Here is a 21,892-nt window from a genome sequence, read left to right on the forward strand (position 1 = left end):
CGCCACGTTTACGCCGCAGTTGCGTGACGCAAACGTGGCGCATTCCCAACATAAATCTGCCCCTTGGTTATTTTCTTCAGTCAAGTTCTAGATCTGAGTTAAGGCAGCTTTTTCAATCAGTTTGCACAGCAAGGGCCCTTTAGAGATTGGTCAGTAACAGTATGCAGCTAGCGGATCAAGGTTCTTCTTCTTTATGATCAGCTTGATGCAGGAGGCCTTTAGTTGGCTCTGGAAGTTGCAGAAGATTAGGTAATTGTTGATTATAATTGTTGCTAGGCAGAATTAGCAGACAGTAAGCTGTTTCAAAGCTTGAGGGGTACAAAGGCACTGTCAGGGAGTCATCTGGACATTTCACTGCAACAATTAATTTGTTTTCTTTTTTGTTTTGTTGTATATAGCGCAAACTCGAAGCAAAGGTATTAGAGTGCTTTACATGAGCACTAATTTCATTGCAGATGGACACATTCATTTTGATAGGTACAGGGAGATTAAGTGATTTCCCTAGATTCACAGGATGTTGGCGCCCCTGCAGAGAATCGAACCCGGTTCCCCAGCTTCGAAGTGGACCGCTCTAGCCATTAGGCCACATTCCTTGAACTGAGCACGGTAGAGATGCATGAAGAAGGCCATGATCATTTATTTACCAGAGGTTATTATCTTATACTTCACGATCTGAGTGGGTAGACTGTTTGGTGACTTGCTCTGGAGATTGTGAGCAATGCTCATGGCTTTCATGATGGGATGAGGTCATGGGTATCCCAGAGGTCTTAGAGTGAAGAATATTGGTGTAGGGATTTTTTTAAACTATATTTACTTTTCCAAACAGAACAATGTCAGCAATATCATTTACAGTGTGTACATAACTTCAGTGTTGACAGGTTAGGTAAACATATTTACCCATATCTGTGAGTGAATGATAGTTAAGAGGTAAAACATCATATCTTACTATACCACATATAACATATAGATGTATAACATATAGCTACATAGCATATATAACATCTAAATTGTTTGCAGCATACAGATATTCCTTATCAACCACATTCCGAAGAATGTAACATTATATGACAATAGGAGAGCCAACCATCACAATTCTAAACAAGTTATGGCTGAGTAGGTAATTACAGGTTTAATGCATTTGATGTTGGCGTGATATATCTCTGAGATATGATATGGTGTGGGGAACACAGATGTCGGCCATATTGTGTAAACAGTAAACTAACTTGCTCAACTATGCTGCAATGTTTTGCGCCAAGCCTCTGCCTCAACACTTTATCACTCTCCACTTGGCTAGTAGCAAGGTCAGCGCAGTATATTTAAGCATTAAATGTGGGGCAACCTAGACATATCCAAGGAGCACAAGTAGAGGAACAGATGTAAATTGTGACATACATATTTATTTCAGTGTTGATCCCTTTCTAATTGGCAAATAGCATAGTGCATTACCAGGCTAAATTTGGAGAGTCAGCTTAGGTGTAGGGCACAGCTTGTAACTGTTTTCAATCTTCAGACCAAAAGCCATGAAGCACATTAGTGTGTAATATATTCTCTTTGGCAATAGACTAAGCAATACATTATCTCTTTCAACTATGAATTGGGGAAGAAGTTAAGGGGGTGGAACCAGGAACAGCGCATAGTGTGGCTAGTCCACATAGAACTACAGTTTGAGGTTTGAGAACAGAGAAGCCCCTTCTACTGTAATGGAGGATGTCTTCCATCCTTTGCGATGGGGTGGGTTGTTAACTAGGGCATGCCAGCCTTATAGCCAACAGTTTTACATTTCTGAATAAATCCTGTGATGGCAGAATCGGACGTTAATAAAGAGATCTAATAGTCTAAAAAGGACTATAACTTTTTGGAGGGTGATATTGCAAGCAAAATCCTGTGGTCCCCCTAGTTTAAACGCTTGTTACTGCACACACACAAATCATCTCTAATTCCAGCTTCCCCATCATGATATATCTGCACTCAAAGCTACCAAAAAAAAATCAGCTAAAACTTCTTTTCAGTGATCAGAGGGAATCCTTTAAGGATGGGAATCCAATCTTATGTCCTTCCCTGCCCTATGGTTAAAAAAGAATGTCCCTAGAGAGCAGGAAAATGAAGGGGAACCTCAGACACAATAGAATATAGTGAAGACATGACAGCTGCAAGGTGAATCATGGACTTTTGTCTTTTCAAAAGGGCACAAGAAACAAAGCCAACACCAGGTATGACGGACATATATCTCCTAGATAATTCCAGTGGTGATTTCCATAAAAGCTAAAAAGAGCTTTACTCTGGTTAAATTCTGTATGTTAAATACAGCATGACCATTATAAGGCACATTTTCAGTGTACTAAGACATGGCTTTCCCTCAGATATCCTAAACTCTCTCTTTGACTTGGAGTTTGACTGAAAGACGAAGGGTGGTTTTTTAAAGGTTGGTAGTAGTTGGACAGCTGACCAAAATTGGTGGCTTTCCCATCCTCCAATGTCTTCGTTCTTCCTCCTCATTTAGAGGCTGGTAAGTGCTGTGTTCCTATCTGGAGCCTCTTCTTCGCTGCTCTACCACTGGTTACATGGCTTTGAAAGGCCCAGTGTTGTGTCAGCCATTGATGTCTTGTCCATGATCACACGAGATGCATGCAGTAACAGGAAGGAAAGCATGAACAATCTTCTCTACACACTCCCATTGCATCAGTGACCTTGATTTCTAATTTTCCAAAAACGTTATCTGGGAATTTGTGTTTGCAATACAAAAAACACTGTTGGCCGGTGACATAGTCGAAAGACCAGCCAGACGTACTCCTGTCCCCCAACCATTTGGCTGTCGGCAAGCCATTTTCTAAAGAAGGGACAAAGTATAGACATAGGTAATAGATAGTGACCTCTTTGTGTTAAAAAATGTCCTGGTGGGTGGGACCCGAGGGCCAGCTGCAGAGCTTACTGCAGACATTGAGAAAAGCCTCTGAGTCTATTTTCCTTGTTCTGTGCTTATTTCATTAGCCATGACAGGATACATTTTGGCAACTACTCTTATTGTAAATATGGGTTTTATCCCAATTTTTTTTGGGAAATGAAAGACAAAGTTTGAGCTAAATTAGTTCATTTGTTAATGAAGGGATGAGCCAGTCATTAATCTGTCCCTTCTTTTAAAAGAAGCCCTCTGTTGCGGGAGATCTTTTCCTTAGTGCAAACCCTTATCCTTATACCATTTATCTACTTACATTCTTTCAATTCTTTTGGCAGTCTTTTTGGTTTCTCAATTTATTAGCTCGAGGTAATGAAAGCGACAAAAGGACATGCTTTTCTCCCTTTTACACTACAGAGGCCATCTTTACCAGCATTGTTTTAAAACAGAGAGACTTTCTAGCATTTTAGTATTTTTGCATTTCTGCCTTATTATTGCTTTAGTAATGTACTTTCGTCACTAACTTTGATGGCTCTTCTTACCTGGTGCCCCACTTTCTGGGAGTGTTCCATTCACAGGCTGTTTCTCCTTCTTCTTTGGAAAGTTGGGTAAGTGCTTTTTGTCTGTAGGACCACCTTCAGCAGAGAAGGAAGGAGAAGATGGTGATGTGCATAGCATTTGAGAAGGTATAGTGCAAAAGTGCAGTGACACCAGTCACCAGGGCTCATCATATTGTTAGAACAGGTAATATTAGCTGATATTGCATAGTACACTCTAGTGTACCTATCGCGAATAACTGCAAGATTTTCAAGGAACATTATAGGATTTCTGAATGATTCTGCAGTGAACAAGACTAGTTGTTCTTTTTAAGTGATGTGTCAAATTAAAGAGACAACCATTGTGGGAATTATTGGAATGGTATTTAATGATTCTTATAAAGGACGGACGTTCAGTCAAAGGGTCATCTTGGCTCTAAAGACAACAAACAAGCTATGACAAAGTGCAGACAAACAAAACACTGAATAGCCAGTTAACAGAATAAGTATGTGTTAGGGACATTTGAGAAAACTGTTTGATGTAATCTCCTATCAGGAGATTGTTACAAAGTTATGATAGAGTCCTAGAGGTTTAGCACATTCCTAGAATGGGCCCTACACAAGCAAAACCTGGAGGGAGACAAATTGCATTACCTGGATGACTTTCTTTTTGTAAGATGGGCAGGGGCAAATGAGGCCAAAAGCACTATCAGGGCATTCCAGATGTTAGCTATAGAGCTAGGTGTACCCCTGGCAGCAGACACGGCGGTGGGCCCAGTAATTACACTAGTGTTCCTTGTGATGGCTTCATAGCTGGCACTTCCAGGATAGCAGATGGCAAGGTGCGCACAATGAAGAAGGAGAATAGGGAAATGTGAAGCAAAGAGGAGGCTACACCAAGGGAACTACGAGGGTTGATAGGCAGGCTACACTTTGCTGCAGAAGTGATACTAGCAGAGTGGGCTTTTGCAGGACACTTGACCCCGCTGACAGCAGATTGTGAGAGATGCACCACCATGTACTGCTTGGGCCAAGGGCAAAGCAGGACCTTACAATGTGGCACTCATTTCTGGAAGACTTTCATGGCCTACTCATATGGAGAGAAGGGTTGGTGACTGCTTAACAGATAGCCCTCTTCACAGACAGAACAAAAAGCCAAAGTTTTGGAGCTTGGATGTTCTTGGTGTGCAGAAAGGTGTCCCAAGTAGTGGGAGGACTTAGGTGTTATAAAGAACATCACGTTCCTAGAATTGTCCCCTACAGTGGTGGCCCTAGACATCTGGTGAAAAAGACTGAGAAACATGAATATAACACTCTGGTCTGACAACCAAGGGGTGCTTCACGCAATCAACAACGGGGCCACCAGATGCCCTAATGTACTGAGACTGATGTGATGCATGGTTAAATTGCCATTAGAGGGCAACTTGGACATTAGAGCAAGGACCGTCCCAGAGGTAGAAAACTCAGAGGTAGATGTGCTCCCTCGTTTCCAGATGAGCAAGTTAACGAAACTAACACTAGAGGCATGATGACCATTTTCGCAGAAGCTATGTGGGAGCTGGCAGAGCAGACCTGTTGGGTCTGATTAAACACGCACTCACACTAAGTTCAGCGAGGCAATATGATAACTATACAGACATAGTGAAGCTGATAATGGGGCTACAGACACTTGAGGACACTGAAGCCACAGCAGGAACTGTGGAGCAATTCCTCAAATGGACTTATGACCTTAGAAAGTCGAAGTCATGGGCTCACAGGCATTTATCTGGAGTGTCACAATACGCCAATTGGTCACGGGAAGGGTTGCTACAGCCTCCCACTACATAAGGTCAGAAATGAAGGGCTGGAAATACCTACAGGGGAAGAGTCAGGAAACAAGATTACCCATAGACTTCAAAAGGTTGACCCAAATCATGGATGCACTCGAGGCAGTGGCATTGGAAACATTTGAGGTCTCCCTGTTCAAGCGGTTTTCGCCATGGCCTTTTTTGGGCTTTGAGAGTCAGTGGGTTGGTGGTCCCCAGAGAAAGGGGAGGCAAGCAGAGCATGCCTACAAGCATTGGATGTGAAGCCAGACATAGCACAGGTGGACCTACTATTGGGAAGATCAAAAACAGATCAGCAGGGTAAAGGGACCTTGGTAAAACTGTATTTCCTAACCAGGGCATCTCCTCTGTTATGGCGGAGGAGCGCCCCCCCCCCCCCCTGCTGAAAGCCAGCAGAGGCAGTGGACAAAAATAAAATGATAAAAGATTTTTATTATAATTTTATTTTTCGTCCAGCAGGCTGCAACTGCGAGCCACGGGAGGGGCATGGCCACGCACACTGATGCTGCAGCACCGGGGAGGAGGGGGGAGTGGTGGGCACTGCCAAGTATGCATGATGTTTTGGCCAGCCCTCTGCGGCCAGTCAAACCATCATGCACACTTATAATTTCTCCATCTGAGCTGTGTTGTACAGCTGGGTGGAGAAACCAACACAGGGTCCCAGTCTATGTCTGAGCGCCAAACCGAGGCGCTCATTATCAATCTCATAGAAATCCAAAAGTATTCCCAGCATGAGAGCAATGCTGGGATTGGGTGCTTGTGCGGTGTGCAGCAGTTCCTCAATAGGATGCGAGTGTCGGGAGCAAGGCAGCGGCGACGGAGCAGGTAAATGCAATTTTCTTTATTGATTCAGTTTTCTTATGTTTGTGTTCCCCCTCCCCTGCCAAACCAGTTTGCAATATGAGTGGCCGCTACTGTGCGTAACAGACTCCAAGAACTGCCCAGTGTTATGTTTAAGCATCTATATGGAAGCACAGCCCTTGAGGGAGGGTTGCTGTACAGGAACAAGAATGGCAAACTACTGAGCGAATTTCAGTCCACAGCAATAATGCGTAAGGCCCTTGGGCAGGCGGACCTCCCAGCATCTCTATTTGTGGCACACTAATTCAGGACAGGGGCCGTGAAAACGGCTACTCAACACGGGACGCTGGTGGCAGGGATCAAAGCAATGGGCATATTGAGTTCCAACGTATACAAAGCACACACTCCACAGCAACCACACAAAACATGTATATTTTAATAATACACCTAGGCAGCAATGAATTTGCCTAGATGGGGAGGAAGGATCCCCTGCACGACATCCGAATAGGGCTAATGGAAGCAGCAAGATATTTAGGCAACACCACCATCGACTGATCTGAAACCATCCTCAGGCAGAAATGGATGGGGGCCATATCAAATAGGGCAGTGGATAACTAGAAGAAAACTTAACATTGCAGTCTGCAAATTCTGCAAGTTAAACGGTTTGGAGAGTATCGGGCTGATCAACCGGTGGCACCCAGAGTATGTACAAATGAGATGGGGTACACCTCTCAGACAAGGGCATCCAGGTATTTTGGGTGAACCTATGGGTAACCCTGGCGATGGCAGGCTGCTCTTAGAAACCAAGGAACCCACACATTGGAGGGACTGCTATGGGAGGTGAGCCCCACAGTCGACGTGACGGAAAGCCAAAGAACAAGTGTTGGTAAAAGGACACACCCCAATGGGGTTAACAAAAGTACTTACAAAAAGTACTCCTGTAGTGCTACTTCCCATACTCATAAATGCTTTTGTGAATTGGTACGATAGTCTTTAGCTCACGTTTACCTGAACAGCTGATTTATGATAAATCACATCCTTTTAAGTCATTTAACTAATGGCGGCTACTCCACAATGGCAGTGGAGCGTCGCCCCACTGCCTGGGGCGGAGCCAGCAAACGAAAAATAAAACAATGCTCTAGCATCATTTTATTTTTCGTTTGCCGGCTCTGAGACAGATTTTCCATGGAGGGGCAGTGCATGGGAGGAGGGAGGAGGAGTGCCCGCCCCCACTCCCGACGCTCAGCCCACTCCATCGATCCCACCACTCTTTGTTAATGGGAGCCACCACTGCATTTAACAGATTGCCCCTACAAAATATATGTTGAAAAAGAAGGTGAAAAAGACATCAAGGAACGCATAGAAGGCAACATTCAAGCAAAATGTTTAATTGTCCATAAAATGGGCATTGTCCATGAGCTTACGCATGACCTCACAAATGACATCATTAAAGACATCACTCATTTGACAACAAAAGCATAGGGCAGTATTTTGTTTGTCCAACTTATAACTGACTAGGTGATTGAAATGCATTTAGGTATCAGTTGAAAATCGCACCCCTTGATTCTCTTCATCAATTTGCCTTCAATGTTTGTACTCTTTGTTGGTTGATTTGAGGACAGCAATAGCGGGCATATTTTTACCTTGTATCTTTTTTTTGGGTTTTGTTGCTTGCTTTTTCTTGTCAGAAATTTCCGAAGGCTTTTTGGTTGGAACCTTGTTCCTTTCAGTCGGAGTTGCTGAGGTGCTGGAAGGTCGAGTAGGAGGAGGTAATTTCTGCTTCGTCGTTGGTTCTGAAGAGACAGGAACAGTTCTGTTTCAGTTAAAGTACTTTGACTAACAGGCAACATGTTGATGCTAGTTAAATCACCCAACATGAATAAATAAATAAGTAAGCACATGAATTGGTTTGAAATCCAGAACTTTACTCTTGTCTTTAAAGTTGCCTGCTTCCCTGATCCTCTTTAAAAAGTCTTGCATTTTAAAGATGTATATGTTCCAAATTTATATTAGCATTTTTATCATTTCACGTGCCCTGTTTTTTTCAGTTTCTGCGTAAAACTGATGTTTGATTTTGGAACTCCCTGTTCCACATTCTACTAAATCATGTTTTCGCAATGCCTATTCAAATTTCAGTAGCCTTTTCATATGATGAAAGATACCTAGAGACATTTTAAGCCTTTATCCTCCTAAGATGGGGAATGTATGTCGAAATGAAGCTTGCTCTTTTCTGTTGACTAGCTTCAACAATTATCTAAACGTGGCAGACATTTATGTCTCTTCAATAGAAGGATGAAACACGTATTTTTTATTTTTCTGTAAAGGACGACAATAAAGCTTAACTTCTATGAAACAGATGTATTTTCAACTTTTCAAAACTGGTGAGAATTGAACAGTTTTTATAGGTATTACTAGATTTTCCAGTATCTCAGTTACTCTTAATGTATATCTGTGTGGAATAGTATGGTCCTTTGAGTGAGGTGGTCACTTAGAGAAAAGCTTCATAAATGTGTGCGTCAAAATCTACACTTGATATTATTCAAGTTGTGATCTTTCTCAAACCACACGTTTGAGCTGTCGTTTTGGTTCTATTCTAATTCAAATGGCATGATTGACATTTGTGAAGTTTCCTTCCCAGGGGAACACTAAACTGAGGTACAAACAGCAATAGTAAGCATATTGCGTGCTATTCGGCCCGAACCTTTTCCCCACCACAAAAGCACCAGACAAGTGGTTGGTCTTCACTGCATAGTCTTTATTATTTCTTATATAACACCATCTTTATTTGCTGATGAACTGTCATCATTAGACCAACTTTATTAACAAACCAACACACATTGGTAAACATAAGGTTGTGCAGTATTCATTCAGTCACAGGTTACCATTGTATTTACAAATCAGGATCTCCAGAGCCACACTTGATGCGGGTTGTACCAGCAGGCCACAACCTGTCTCCATTGGTTCCAATGTTAAGTAACCACCCAACGTCTACCTCTAGACGCTGCCACCAGGGCACTGCTTTGCGCATTTCCAGCTCACCAGTTCTCACAAAGTTGCTTCTTACCCACCTCCGGCATCTCGGGTAGGGCCGGAGAGTCCAGGACCACCAGCAGGCCGGCCCCCTCTCCCGCCAGCCCGGAGCCCCATTGACTGCTTTCCCTGTTCCAGGATCAGACAGTCCCCACCATAAGGAGTCCCTGCCATTGTCCTTGTCTGGGACCCCGCCAATTCTACCTTTAAAATTAGGGATGGGCAACTCGTTTCTGGCTGCACCTGCTGTGCACCTGAGGCGAGAGGACAAAGAAGGCTCACCCCTCGTGTCCAGAGTTTTTATCCCTTTTTCCCTGGAGGGGTAGCCTGCGCTCCTTAATGAAACGCTAGGTGCCTCCCTGCATCCTCACATTACCTAACGACCCCCCCACTATCCCCTTCACCATCTGTAATACAATCCAGCTTGCCTCACGCACAAGAATTCCACTAAAGGCACCCCGCCCCTAAGCATGGGGGGGTGACTCTCACCCTGTGCATTTTTACACAGTAGGCATCCTACGGAATCTGAGAAGGGAGTGGCTTGCATTTTTTATGCAGGTTGTTTTACTCATAACACATATGTTCAGTAAACCAGCAGAAATCCACAACAACGCATAATAGATCATAGGGAATTGTGACGTTTCTTCTTATCAAATCAGTACCATGCATACAAGAGAAGAATAGTCTAAGCCATGAAAAGCAAGAACTACAAATCAGTCAAATCTTTTTTTTGCTAGTTATTTTAAAATTCAAAAAGTGCCTACAATTTCTTGGACAATGGAGTCCTAGACCTGGAGAAATCTTGGAAACCTATACATTTCAGAAAAGAAGGCAACCTAATGTAGAAATCCAAGGACACAGGATTAATGTGGGTTCTGAAGTGTTTTCACCCATGATAAGGGTCACTGGGATTATGCAGCAGGGAAGAACTAAATTATGTGGCAGAGTTGACTAATTTATGTGGCAAGAAAAAGCAAATTATGCAGCTTATTACGGCTTAATTTGTGATATTATTACATAATTACTTTGTCTGTTTTACACTGTCTTGGCATATGTTTACCTCATTAGTACCAGATTAACACCCAAATATAGCAATGAGCAACAGAAAGGTGACCATTCAACCTTTTATGAAGAGCCTTCCACTGCACGCCAGCACGTGCCACCACGGTTTTAGTCACTTTTGTTCCGTTTGAGCTAGAAACAAAATTTCTTCAAAATAAAATCTGCAAATTATGCCACAGGACACTGTGGCAAATGTGGCAAATCCATAACTGAGCAGAAAACACCGAAGCTGTAAATTCGCATAACTCCTGTGGCCCTCCCCAAATATATCTGCAAGAACAGAAATACTAGCAAAAGGATGTTTTAAATAGGAATACTTCCTTCTACAGTTATGTAGCACTTTTATAAAAGGTCAAAGTCAGAGGCGGCTCGTCTGTAATGGTGGAGGAGCATCGCCTCACTTAGTGCAGAATCAAAAAGAAAATGCTAATAAAATGTTTTATTATTGCTTTATCTTTCACTGGCAGCTGATGTTCCTGAGTCTAGGACGGGGCAGGGCCAGGCAATCCATTGTTGACAGAGCAGGGACAGGGAGGAGGAGTGGTGGGCACTTGTAGGTTTGCATGTCTGTGTGGCCGCCCGTCTTAGGCCTTGCAAACAGACATGCGCATTTAGATTTCTCTAACCCAGCCTTGTTTCACAGCTGGATTGTAGAAAGGGCACAAGCGTCAAACCAGCTTGCTCAACCCAATCCCAACACTGCTCTCGGGAAACATCCTTTACAACAAAACCTTGACAACGCGGTACCATTACCACGCAGGTTTTGCAATGCAAGTCGTTACAACGACTTGCACTGGAAGGCGCTGTAGGACAGGGAATAGTTTAATTTACTATCCAACACCTTCCCTACTATCCACGGGGACTGGAGTTGGAATAGTAAATTAAACTATTCACTATCCAGCGCCCCCCAACGCAAGTTGTTGTAACGACTTGCGTTGTAAAACCTGCGTGGTAACGGTACGCGTTGTAAAAGCACGCGTTGTACCGTCATACATCCCTGCTCTCATAGCATGAGAGCAGCATCTGGACTGGATGGGGAGTCTGTGATGGGACTGCTGGGAGCAGGAAGAACAGAAGAACACAGAGGCGTGAGTTGGCTGTCAGGTCGGCATCACATACTTATTTTTGGTATTATTATTAATTTGAATGCCGCCCCCGCTGCTGCCCCGCCGCCCACTGCTGTACATTTGCAAAAGCCACGACTGGTGAAAGTATCAACCAGCTCGATGGTAACCAAAATATCAACTTTAGAAAGATAAAAGGTTGAGCGAACCTACTGTGTTTCAAACCTGTGATCTTCGGGTCACAACACTAATAAATGGTGACTGCGCATTCTCGGAGCATTCAAAATTTAAATGTTGTATAGACTAACATTGTCAGGAAATTAGGAGCCCACATCCACGTTCTTAAACCTTATCCAGTATGGATAACTCTAACCCAGAAAAAAAAATCTCTATATTAACTTTAAAATAGGAACTTTGCCATTGCTATTGGTCCAAAGGAGGGACTACTTCAGTGACGTGCAGTTGCGAGTTGAGGGTGGGTGAGGAGAGCATGAATCTGGAATGCATTTTATGTTACTATGCCACCTCACACTCATGGTCAGAAGATATTCTCTTCATCCCATTTTTTATCAGCCACAATATTCCTGTAAGGAAGCCATGAGTTTGTGCATGCATACAAATTCTGACCAAATTATCAACCAAGTCTCTGCTTATATTTACGCATCCTTATGGCCACCAAACAGTTAATATCAGCCAGCTGTAGTGCCAACGGCATGTGATTAGAAGCCATCACATCTTCATTTCGGCAATTCTGCACTTTATGAGTACCCTGCACGGGTACTTTGCAGAACCTATTTCGTCTACTACCGCATGATCATCAGGGTAGTTGGACTATTTTAGAAATAGCACATTCAGCTTATGGATATTTAGTTTACAGTGGAGACCATAGTATTGCATATGCCTAGATATTGTTTGATCCCTTTTTAACAATAGCACATGCACTTTTCATTTCCTTAGGAGTCACTATTTAATGTCGGATTGTTTTAGGCTGGTCTATTATTCTCTAAGAAGATACATTTGAGTCCTGACAACGTCCTAATTTATGAATGCTGTGTAATTGCAGTTTGTATGACACAAGTGAAAAGGTTATTTTTAAGCACAAGGTATAAGTGTTTGATATTTTATTAATTAACATCTATGGTGAATAATATCTTCTTATTTTAATACTAAGAGGTTTTGGGGGGATTTATCTACCATATCAATCATTTTCTCCCTTCAAACGAAATTGTAGCAACTTTTATATTTCATTGTATGTAAAAATTGTGATTTGAATTCTTGTTGTTTATGGTATGGCTTGCACTTATAAGCTGATACAATAATGTTTCAATTGAATTGAATTACCCTATAAAAGTTTCAATAACTCCCCTTCCAATGTGATCAGCATATCACAAGAAGCTATTTTTTATTTAGTAAAATCATGTATAATTTATCATCCATCAGAAAACAGAAATTGTGTCTGAAATTTACTACTGTGGAATTCCTCCTGGGTTTGGAGTAAATGTCCAGCCTCAAAGGATTCCGTAATGCCACCTAGGAATATCCAATAGTGGTACATTCCCAGGAGAGGGTGTGGAATTCTATTGTGCATTTTGTGTTACACACGACCTTGCTGTTCGTGCTGCCCTGGGAGCACCGGCACTGCAAGGGAACGGCCGTTCCCTGGTGGTGGCTAGGTGGTTAAGAGGCATCAATATGCTTAGCGGTACCGCGGCGGTCCCGCCAAGCATATTATGACTTTCCTCACCACCACTGATTTAATGGAGGTCTTTCTGCCATGAAAACAGTGGCAGTGAGGGAAAAAATGGGGCCTGCAGGGCCCTCTTGTACCTCACTCCATATGGATGCACACAGCGGGCACAAAATGTGCCCCTCTTTGTGCATGAACCCCCAGTTCCAGCAGGGCATGGACTTCACAGTCCATGCCGTGCTGTAACTTCCTTTGACATTCCTGTTGCGGTGCCTATTTTATAGGCACCACTGTGTGAACGCCAAAGAATCGCCTGCATATGACAAAAAAAAGTCATAATACTGCGGGGCGGTTCTCACACGGGACAGTCCCGCCGCTGCACAGTCAATCTCCTAATCGGGACCTTAGAGTGAGAATACATTTTACAAGGGTTCTCACAAAATCTCAGTTTTGGATAGCTCACTCTTTGGTCCTTTGAGCAGATCAGCTAACACAAAATGTACACAATTGTGGTGTAATATTTATGTGTCAGTAAATTCTACAGTGATTTTAAATTTATGTTATGTGAATAAAAAATGTGAATTTCCTCTTCTAACACAACCATTTCACATCTAAGCCCAATGTAGTTGTGGAATAGATTTTGTGAATTGAGTCCAAGACATGGGATTTATGGAAAATAAGTAGATCCGTGTAGACGTAGAAATTTGCAAATGATTTCCATAGTTTTCCACCATTTTCAGTTCTACAAAGCTATCAACCACACCACAGTGACACCTATAACATTTGTATTTTCCCTGGGGTATGACTGTCGTGGCTAAACCCTACACCTATGAAGTGTTATAATATGAGCAGTCTGTACAAGTTTAGCCTATATATGCAGCAGCACAGTAAGGGGCTTATTTTCAAAATACTGTGTGCCACTGGAATGTCACTTTGTGACGTTCTGGTGGCACATAGGGCTTCGCCATATCTACAAGGCTTCATAAAGTCACCCTGCATGTTTACATCTCTCCTCGTTTTTTCCTCTTTCCACATGTGCTGCATTGTGAAACCACATGGAACGAGGAAAACACTTTGCATGACTGTGTTTGTGCAGGAAGGTTATAAAAAGGAAAGGAGGTCTCCTTAATATTCCAGTTTGGGACAAGGAGAAATGTATACAAAAAAGGTCAAGTCCCTAAGTTTCCAAAAATGGAGAAGAAATTATGTGTCACCCCTCATAACTCAAAAGCCAATTAAATCGCAGCCATATATCCAAAAAACACAAATAATAATATGATAAACAAAATATTAAAAATTGTACAATTTATTACATACAATATATGATGCCAAAATACAAAAATACAGTGCCGTACATTAAAATTAAGAATAAAAGTACAATCAATTTACATCTGAGATCATGAGGTGTAAAGAATTTAAAAATGTGTCAATTCACATGAAGAACAGTAAAATTTGGGTTGTCGACGCAGCGTTTCAGTTTTTTGTTATAACACCTTCATCATGACAAAGTTCTTTTTCAATCAACTGGAATTATAGACACCTCTGTCATCAATTTGAGGTGCTTCATTTTATTTTCCAGGTAACCTTCTTCTATATAGGTTCATGTGCTGATTTCTTAAGTGATGGATTCACCTTTGGATTCAACTTCCTTCGCGTTTTTCTTTATCTGTGATGTAGGAGAGGTCAAGGGAGCCACCAAGATATGTGGAAGGTTTGCATTGGATTAAGGTATTGGCTTTTGATGATTTTCGCGGAGTCGAGGTGCAAGCGGAGCAGGGAGGCCGAATGCAGAAGCAAAGCACGGGTCAATTAATAAGACCGTAGCCTTAAGACAAAGACGTAGTACGCTGTGGATATTGTGGAGACAATCCAGTCACGCCTAGCATCAAAAGCCAATACCTTAATCCAATGCAAACCTTCCACATATCTTGGTGGCTCCCTTGACCTCTCCTACATCACAGATAAAGAAAAACGCGAAGGAAGTTGAATCCAAAGGTGAATCCATCACTTAAGAAATCAGCACATGAACCTATATAGAAGAAGGTTACCTGGAGAATAAAATGAAGCACCTCAAATTGATGACAGAGGTGTCCATAATTCCAGTTGATTGAAAAAGAACTTGTCCTGATGAAGGTGTTATAACAAAAAACCAAAACGCTGCGTCGACAACCCAAATTTTACTGTTCTTCATGTGAATTGACACATTTTTTAATTTTTTACACCTCACGATCTCAGATGTAAATTGATTGTACTTTTATTCTTAATTTTAATGTACGGCACTGTATTTTTGTATTTTGGCATTATATATTGTATGTAATAAATTGTACAATTTTTAATATTTTGTTTATCATATTATTATTTGTGTTTTTTGGATATATGGCTGCGATTTAATTGGCTTTTGAGTTATGAGGGGTGACACATAATTTCTTCTCCACTTTTGGAAACTTAGGGACTTGACCTTTTTTGTGTGCAGGAAGGTTACCCTTCCTGCACAAAAACAATCCTGCCAACAACACAGACAACCTTGCACCATGGTATCAGAGTGCCTGCGTTGATGCTCACCTTCAAATTGTGCGCCGGCTCAGGCAGAAAGGACAGGAATGCACATTATCTTGTAAATACAGTGAATTCCTGCCCTTTCAAATTGGCGTAGGGCAGCACAGGAAGATGTATTGCGGTTCTGTCCTACGCCAATTCTTTGTAACTATGCCTCTTAGTTTTCTCTTTTGCTTTTTACTTCACGTACAGAACATTTTTCCATATGAAGAAACTTCCACCTTCTACACTTCTTGCAAAGATAGGTGTTTCAGGCTCAGTCCCACGCGTATTACAACACTTACGTTTATTTTAAGCAGGGGTGCAGGTGTATGTTTAGAAGTGCAAAGAGCGCAGGAAATAACAGGCAGACTCTTCTTAGCCAACATTAATATATTTTTTAATATAAACTTTCACATTGTATTATTTCTTCACTGATCATAAATTAAAAATGTTTTCACTTAGCCAGGTACCCTCTTTTCTTAACAGTTGATCCATCAGGCTACACACATCTTTGCAGATGCTGTTTTAATCCTCTGAGCCATCGTGCTGATAAACCTAATTTCCCATAACCACTGAAGTGTAAATCGGGCTAGTGGTCTTTCATTAGCCAGAAGTCTTTCATTAAGGCACGAGAGCCCAGTAAGTCTCGCCGACACTACAGAAAAGTGTGTGCAATATGCAAGTCATGTGTTCACATTCAGCCAGGCAGGTCTGGTACAACCATAAGGTAACAAGCATTGGCAATGCCAATCGATACATACAAGCAAATTCACTTCGAATTACCAATGATTGTTTATAGGAGTCTGTCAAAATTGATGTTATAAATGTTGCTATGCAACCCAGAATTGTAGAGCTCACTATCAACCAGAGGATATCCTTGTGCTGAGCAGGTGTGAGTCTAGCCCAACCTAGGGCCTAGTGGGACCACTCGAAAAGCTAGGGTCTTCAGTTCACACTTCTACTGCATTTTTACAAGTGACCGCTAAGTGCCACTGAACGAGAGCAAACTCGTTTCATTTCAAATGTGTCTCTGTTTTCAATACTGTGTTTGGAGCACAAGCATTGACAAATCTACCAATGGCAAAACCAGAACGCTTCTATGGGTGAGTCATGTACAGAAAGCGAGGAAAGCAGCAAATAGGAGTAGGACAACTGAGACTGACATGAACGCCATCTAATCCTGTACAAGGATTGACTCTGTGGAGCACGATATACCATGATGCCTCCTGACAGACATCCCTAGTTGTCTGTAGCCAGACCACAAAAAAGCATGCGTCATATAACACCACTAAATGATGCGTCATTTCACACACACAAAAAGCCAGGATTATAGTGTACTGGGAGCATCCCCAGCAGACAAAATCGTTTTTTTGCCAAGAGTGCAAAAAGTCCCTCAATGTTCCTTCCAGCAGGGCAGATTGAGCTTTTTATTCTTCGTCATTTGCCATAGGGACACAAGGTGTCATCACCCAATAGCCTAAAGTGAGTAACATTTCAGGAGCTGATATATTCCCAGTCCATCTGGCTCTTAATACAGGCCAGATGGAGTGGCATGCAATCTTTTTATCTTCACATGTGAAAGGGCGAGATTTTGATCGATACCTTATATCTATTGATCCAAACCTCGATCTGGTCGACTGAACCTTTATTGCCTGTCTTGGAGGAAAACAGTACACTCATCTGCAAGTTAGTTCACCCAAGAAAAGGACTCTACTCTCAAAGATCACGGACAACTTCTAGGTTTCAAAAGTTTATTGTAAAGATATAATGAGCTGCAAATACAGGCATCTCAGAATGAGATTCACGAGATACACAGGTCCAATTACATACATGTGCTCTCGAAAAGCCCTCAGACGAGCAACAGAAATCACTAACACAAGTTCTAAGAATAATAAAGCTATCAACATAGACGCATATCTCTCCTTCATTTAGGTTGGAGGAAAACAAACACAGGTTAGGCGTCCCTACCCTGTTCTAGATGGTATCCCTACTTAACCAAATCCCAACCTAACAAAGGTGTCAGCAATGAATGACCTCCAAAGGAAGTCACCCACTCTAAGTCTCTTGGTGAAAACCTATAGCTCTCCAGTCATGACCCCTCACTGCCTACCCATCCGCTCTCTAAAGGGTCCTCAGGTCTCTGCTCTAACTCCACCCAGGGGTACTGTCCCTAATACAAAACAGTCAACAACATTTGAGACGCCCCTTGCGGAACGCCCCTCACGTGGTGCAACTTCTGGCTTTTTCCATGATGCTTTGTATTGGGCCTCAGACGTTAGAGTTGACCTTGCTTCTCAGACTCTTCTCCGGCCCGCTGATACCCCTTAAACATTCCAGAACCCTCCTCCATGTCTGGGCCGTCTACTGAACAGACCTCTATTCATTCATTTATAATTGGATCCCCCCTCTTCCTTTGCAGACAGATATCTGCAGCTAAGAACCCAACTCTCATATACTTCTAAAAAGGCCTGCAACATTTCTCAACCCAGACATGTACGTGTAAATCAATGCTAAAACATTTCAGGCCTACAATAATTCTCATAACGATTATAATATTCAACTTCTTCATTTAATTAAAGCATGTTAATACTCTTATTCTCTTAATAAGTAAACATTTCTATAAATCATGGCCCATTAATGCAATGACCAAAACATTAATACAATCTTTGTCGTGAAAAGAACCACCTTCCCTTTCCCTTCAGCTCAGGCCCTGAGGCCTACCACTTTCTGCGTTTTAAACACATACCATCTTACACGTTAACAGCTACACGACATAGAATAAGAATAATCACATCTACTAAAATCATATAATGTCACACATTTCTGTATTAGTTCCACTTCTACTTAAATCTCTACATTAGCCATACATTTAGGATATATTCGCAAATACTATTAGCACTCATGGCATTTCTCTTCATGAATTATGCTTACTACAGATAAGTGTGATGTACTCATACATTTAAATCAGTTTGCGCTCTCTCAGTTCCCCCCTTTGATGACCTCTCGGGGTCATCACTAACATTTAAACTGATGTTATGGGTAGCATTCTCTGCGCTTCCAGAGCTCTCAGGCTCCTGTACTGATTATCTTGTATGGCAGCCAATCTCTGCAGCTGCTCTCTTTGGGCCCTTTCTGACCTTCTTGCTCTGTACCATTTGAATACCCTCACCAATCCCCACAATATTATCCCACAGATCAATATTATGATGATAGGCTTGAGGATATACCAAACAAAGCTTTTTCCTAAGGTGGAAAACCACCCTCCAACTGTACTCATTCCGTGGCCCACCTTTTCCCAGACATTTTCTCTACTCAAGTCTTCGATCTCTTTGTGTATATTAGTTATGTTCTTAATAACTTTCTCAAGGGGCTTCGAAGCGTCTGGAATGTAAGTGCAACATTCCTGGACCTTCAAAGCCTTACAGACTCCGCCCTCTTTTGCTAATAGGACATCTAATGCAAGACGATTTTGAAGAACCATAGCCCTTATCGATTGCATCTCTCCTTCTACCAGCATTAAGGACTGAGCAGTGCTGGCAGACAACCTGTCGACAACTGTTGCCAGTCGTCTAATTTTAACATCATTAAGGATTATTCCCAAAAGAGGGAACATAGCTCCAAAAACATCTCCAACCATTTCGGCATCACCTACATCTCTCCTTCCCCTCGATGATGTCTGACCCTCAATGATCACTAAGTCTTGTGCATGATATATTTTGGGGAAGACAATTGCCAAATAACATGATCCATACCAGTTGTCAGGTAGTCTCACGTAAGCATTTCTTCCACATACAAAATACACATTTGGAATCACTTGCATTCCCTTCAGGAAATCCTTAGTGTAGTACTCTAAATTAAAAGCATGTTCACAGTCAACTTCACCCACGTATACATTTTCATAATACGTTTTGGCTCGGTGAAGACATAGCTTTCCTCTCTGCGCTTTATCTAAAGCTATTGGACCACTACTACCCTTTCTCTTGTGTGACTTCTCTTCCTCGGTCCAATCTAATTTCCCTTGTCCTGATTTCTTCAAAATCTTTTGTCTCCTGTATCGATCATCCACCTGCCCTATGAACTTTTTCTCGACTTCTGACACCTTGCATGTCAGATTATTTCTACGGGCATGTGAAGTATCTAAGGTAATCCAAGGAATGAAAAACTTGGCCAATCTGTCTTCACTCTTCCAGTAATCCCATTTGTTCATCTGCTTATAATTTGGGACTTCTGGCAACACTGAATCATAATTTGAGAAATAGTATTCAAAACTATCTCTCTCATAAAATATACTAAGCAATAAGCTACATGTAATGCCATATGTCAGAGGGAGGTGATGATATCGAATTCCTTCATCTACAGACGCAGGCAACTGCATGCAGACGTAGCAATCCTTAACCTCCATGGCATCCACGTATTCATACAAAAGTTTAGCATAAGCATTTGACCTAAAGTCTCCTTGGGACTCGTCTACATGTAACCTGCGGGCTTCTGCAGCCAATAACGCTTTCTCTTGAGTGTTTTCCCTTTTCTCACCAGCAACAGTGGGTGTAAGCGTCTCTGCAGAATTCACATCAGTTACCTTCACCTCTTCCTCATGTCCCTTTACATAAGAAATTGTTACCACTAAAGCTATTAGTATTATCACTCCTACTATTAGTGTACCTATTATACATTTAGCTCTGCGGTTCGGGGTGCCGGCCTCCATTTCGTCAGACAAAATAGTTCTCTCTTTTTCTTTGCAAAAAGTTCTTTTCCTCTCGTTCCTTTACAGTCTCTTTTCAATCTTTTTGTCTTTAGAATCCACACAACTGGAGGCTGACAGCCTTCTTCGCAAAGTTCTTTAACAGTTCAAAAAGACAACCCTAGCCCTTCTCCATCAACTCAAGGGATTCCCTAAAATTCTCTGCTTCCTGGGCGCTAGGTAATCTTCTTTTCTTCTGTTCACTTTATTTACAAAGTCCTTTAACAATCGACTATCAGATTTGTGGTTGCAGCTTCAATAGCATAGTTCAATATTTCCAAGCGAAGAGTGTGCTCTTCATGTGCTGTTATCGTTGTACCAAAGTCGGGGAATTGCAATTCTGTAAGAAACATATGTTTTAACTTGCTGAGGCGGGGAGGTCTGGGGAGCACGAATGTTAGTGACCCTTCTTGTTCGACACCGGGTACCAACAGTCGTATTTCCACGGTGATAATGGGCTCAGAACTGGACACCACCACCGCTCGGATCCTCCCTGTCTCCGGTTTCACAGACATTTGTCGCCAGATATGTCCACTCAGGTGTGGAGTATCTTCTGTTAGGCACACGCACTCTTCTTGACCTTCTTCGGTCCGGTGCTTCAGCGCCCTGAGCACCTTCTTCTGGGTCTGAGTCTTCTGATATCGGAGGAAGGGTTGCTTCTGGAGTTGACCTCAGGCTAGAACTTCTTCTTTGCGGCCAATTTGCTTCTCCACGTGCCCTTCTACTCCTTCTCCTTCTGGTCTGTTCTCGCTCTCTTTCAGACCTGTCAGGGTCAGACTCGTACTCCCAGCTACTTTCTCCTTCTGTAGCGTCTTCAGTTTCGCTGTTGTACTGACCGTCCTCAGCTTGGTCAGACTCGTTCCCTGCTTCCGCGGGCACCTCTACAGCTTGGCTAGCCCCCTCTATGGCTTCTTGGTCCTCAGCTGGACGTCCATCCGAGAGAGGAGCTGTTTCCAGAGGTGCTGGAACCCTTTTCGTATGTGACGCGTGGATCCAATTGGGCAGGCCTCCCACCTTTACAGCTGTGCTTGTGATCAGGATGACCTGGTAGGGCCCACGCCAACGAATATCCAAGCAGCTTCTTCTCACATGTTTCTTCACCAGGACCCAGTCCCCAGGATACAGGTCATGGCACGGGCCCTGGCACGCTGGAACCTCTGCAGCCTGCACCTGAAGGGACACAGAACGCATGGCGTCAGACAGTCCCTTACAATAGTCCAGGATCATATCATCTGTGATATTCAACAGTGCAGTAGCTGGAATAGATGGCAGCCTCATTGCTCTCCCCATTAACACCTCATGTGGTGACAACCCTGTTCTTCTGTCTGGGGTACTACGAAGGCTCATGAGAACTAATGGCAGGGCATCAGGCCAACTCAGGGTCGTTGAGGAGCAAACTTTAGCTATTCTGGACTTGATCGTGCCATTAATTTGTTCCACAATTCCTGAGGCTTCTGGTCGGTAACTGCAATGGAGCTTCTGGTCAATATTTAGCGCAACACAAATCATCTTCACAAGCTCGCTGTTAAAATGTGTTCCCCTATCTGATTCCAAAAAGGCCGGCACCCCGAAACGAGGGATAAGTTCTCTAAGCAGTAACTTAGCCACTGTGAGGGTGTCGCACCTACGTGTGGGGTATGCCTCAACCCATCTGGAGAACACACAAACAACCACCAGGACATATCGGAGGCGGTTGCACCTTGGCATTTCAATG

At 42.6% G+C, this 21,892-nt stretch overlaps 1 protein-coding gene across 6 annotated transcripts in view; it reads right to left on the reverse strand.

The window, feature by feature from the left end:
* Positions 1 to 21,892, reverse strand: part of PRG4 (proteoglycan 4) — a 415,676-nt gene that overhangs the window by 315,430 nt on the left and 78,354 nt on the right. For 5 of the 6 annotated variants that reach the window (XM_078642681.1, XM_078642696.1, XM_078642688.1 and 2 more), the window contains exons 5-6: positions 7,700 to 7,849; positions 3,436 to 3,528 (exon numbers count right to left, since the gene is read on the reverse strand). In XM_078642681.1, coding sequence (XP_078498807.1) covers positions 3,436 to 3,528; positions 7,700 to 7,849 — 243 coding nt within the window. The remainder of the gene's footprint in view (positions 1 to 3,435; positions 3,529 to 7,699; positions 7,850 to 21,892) is intronic. The other variant, XM_078642714.1, reaches the window with a different exon arrangement.

This window comes from Lissotriton helveticus, chromosome 1_1 (assembly GCF_964261635.1).
Source record: "Lissotriton helveticus chromosome 1_1, aLisHel1.1, whole genome shotgun sequence".
Taxonomy (NCBI): Eukaryota; Metazoa; Chordata; class Amphibia; order Caudata; family Salamandridae; genus Lissotriton; species Lissotriton helveticus.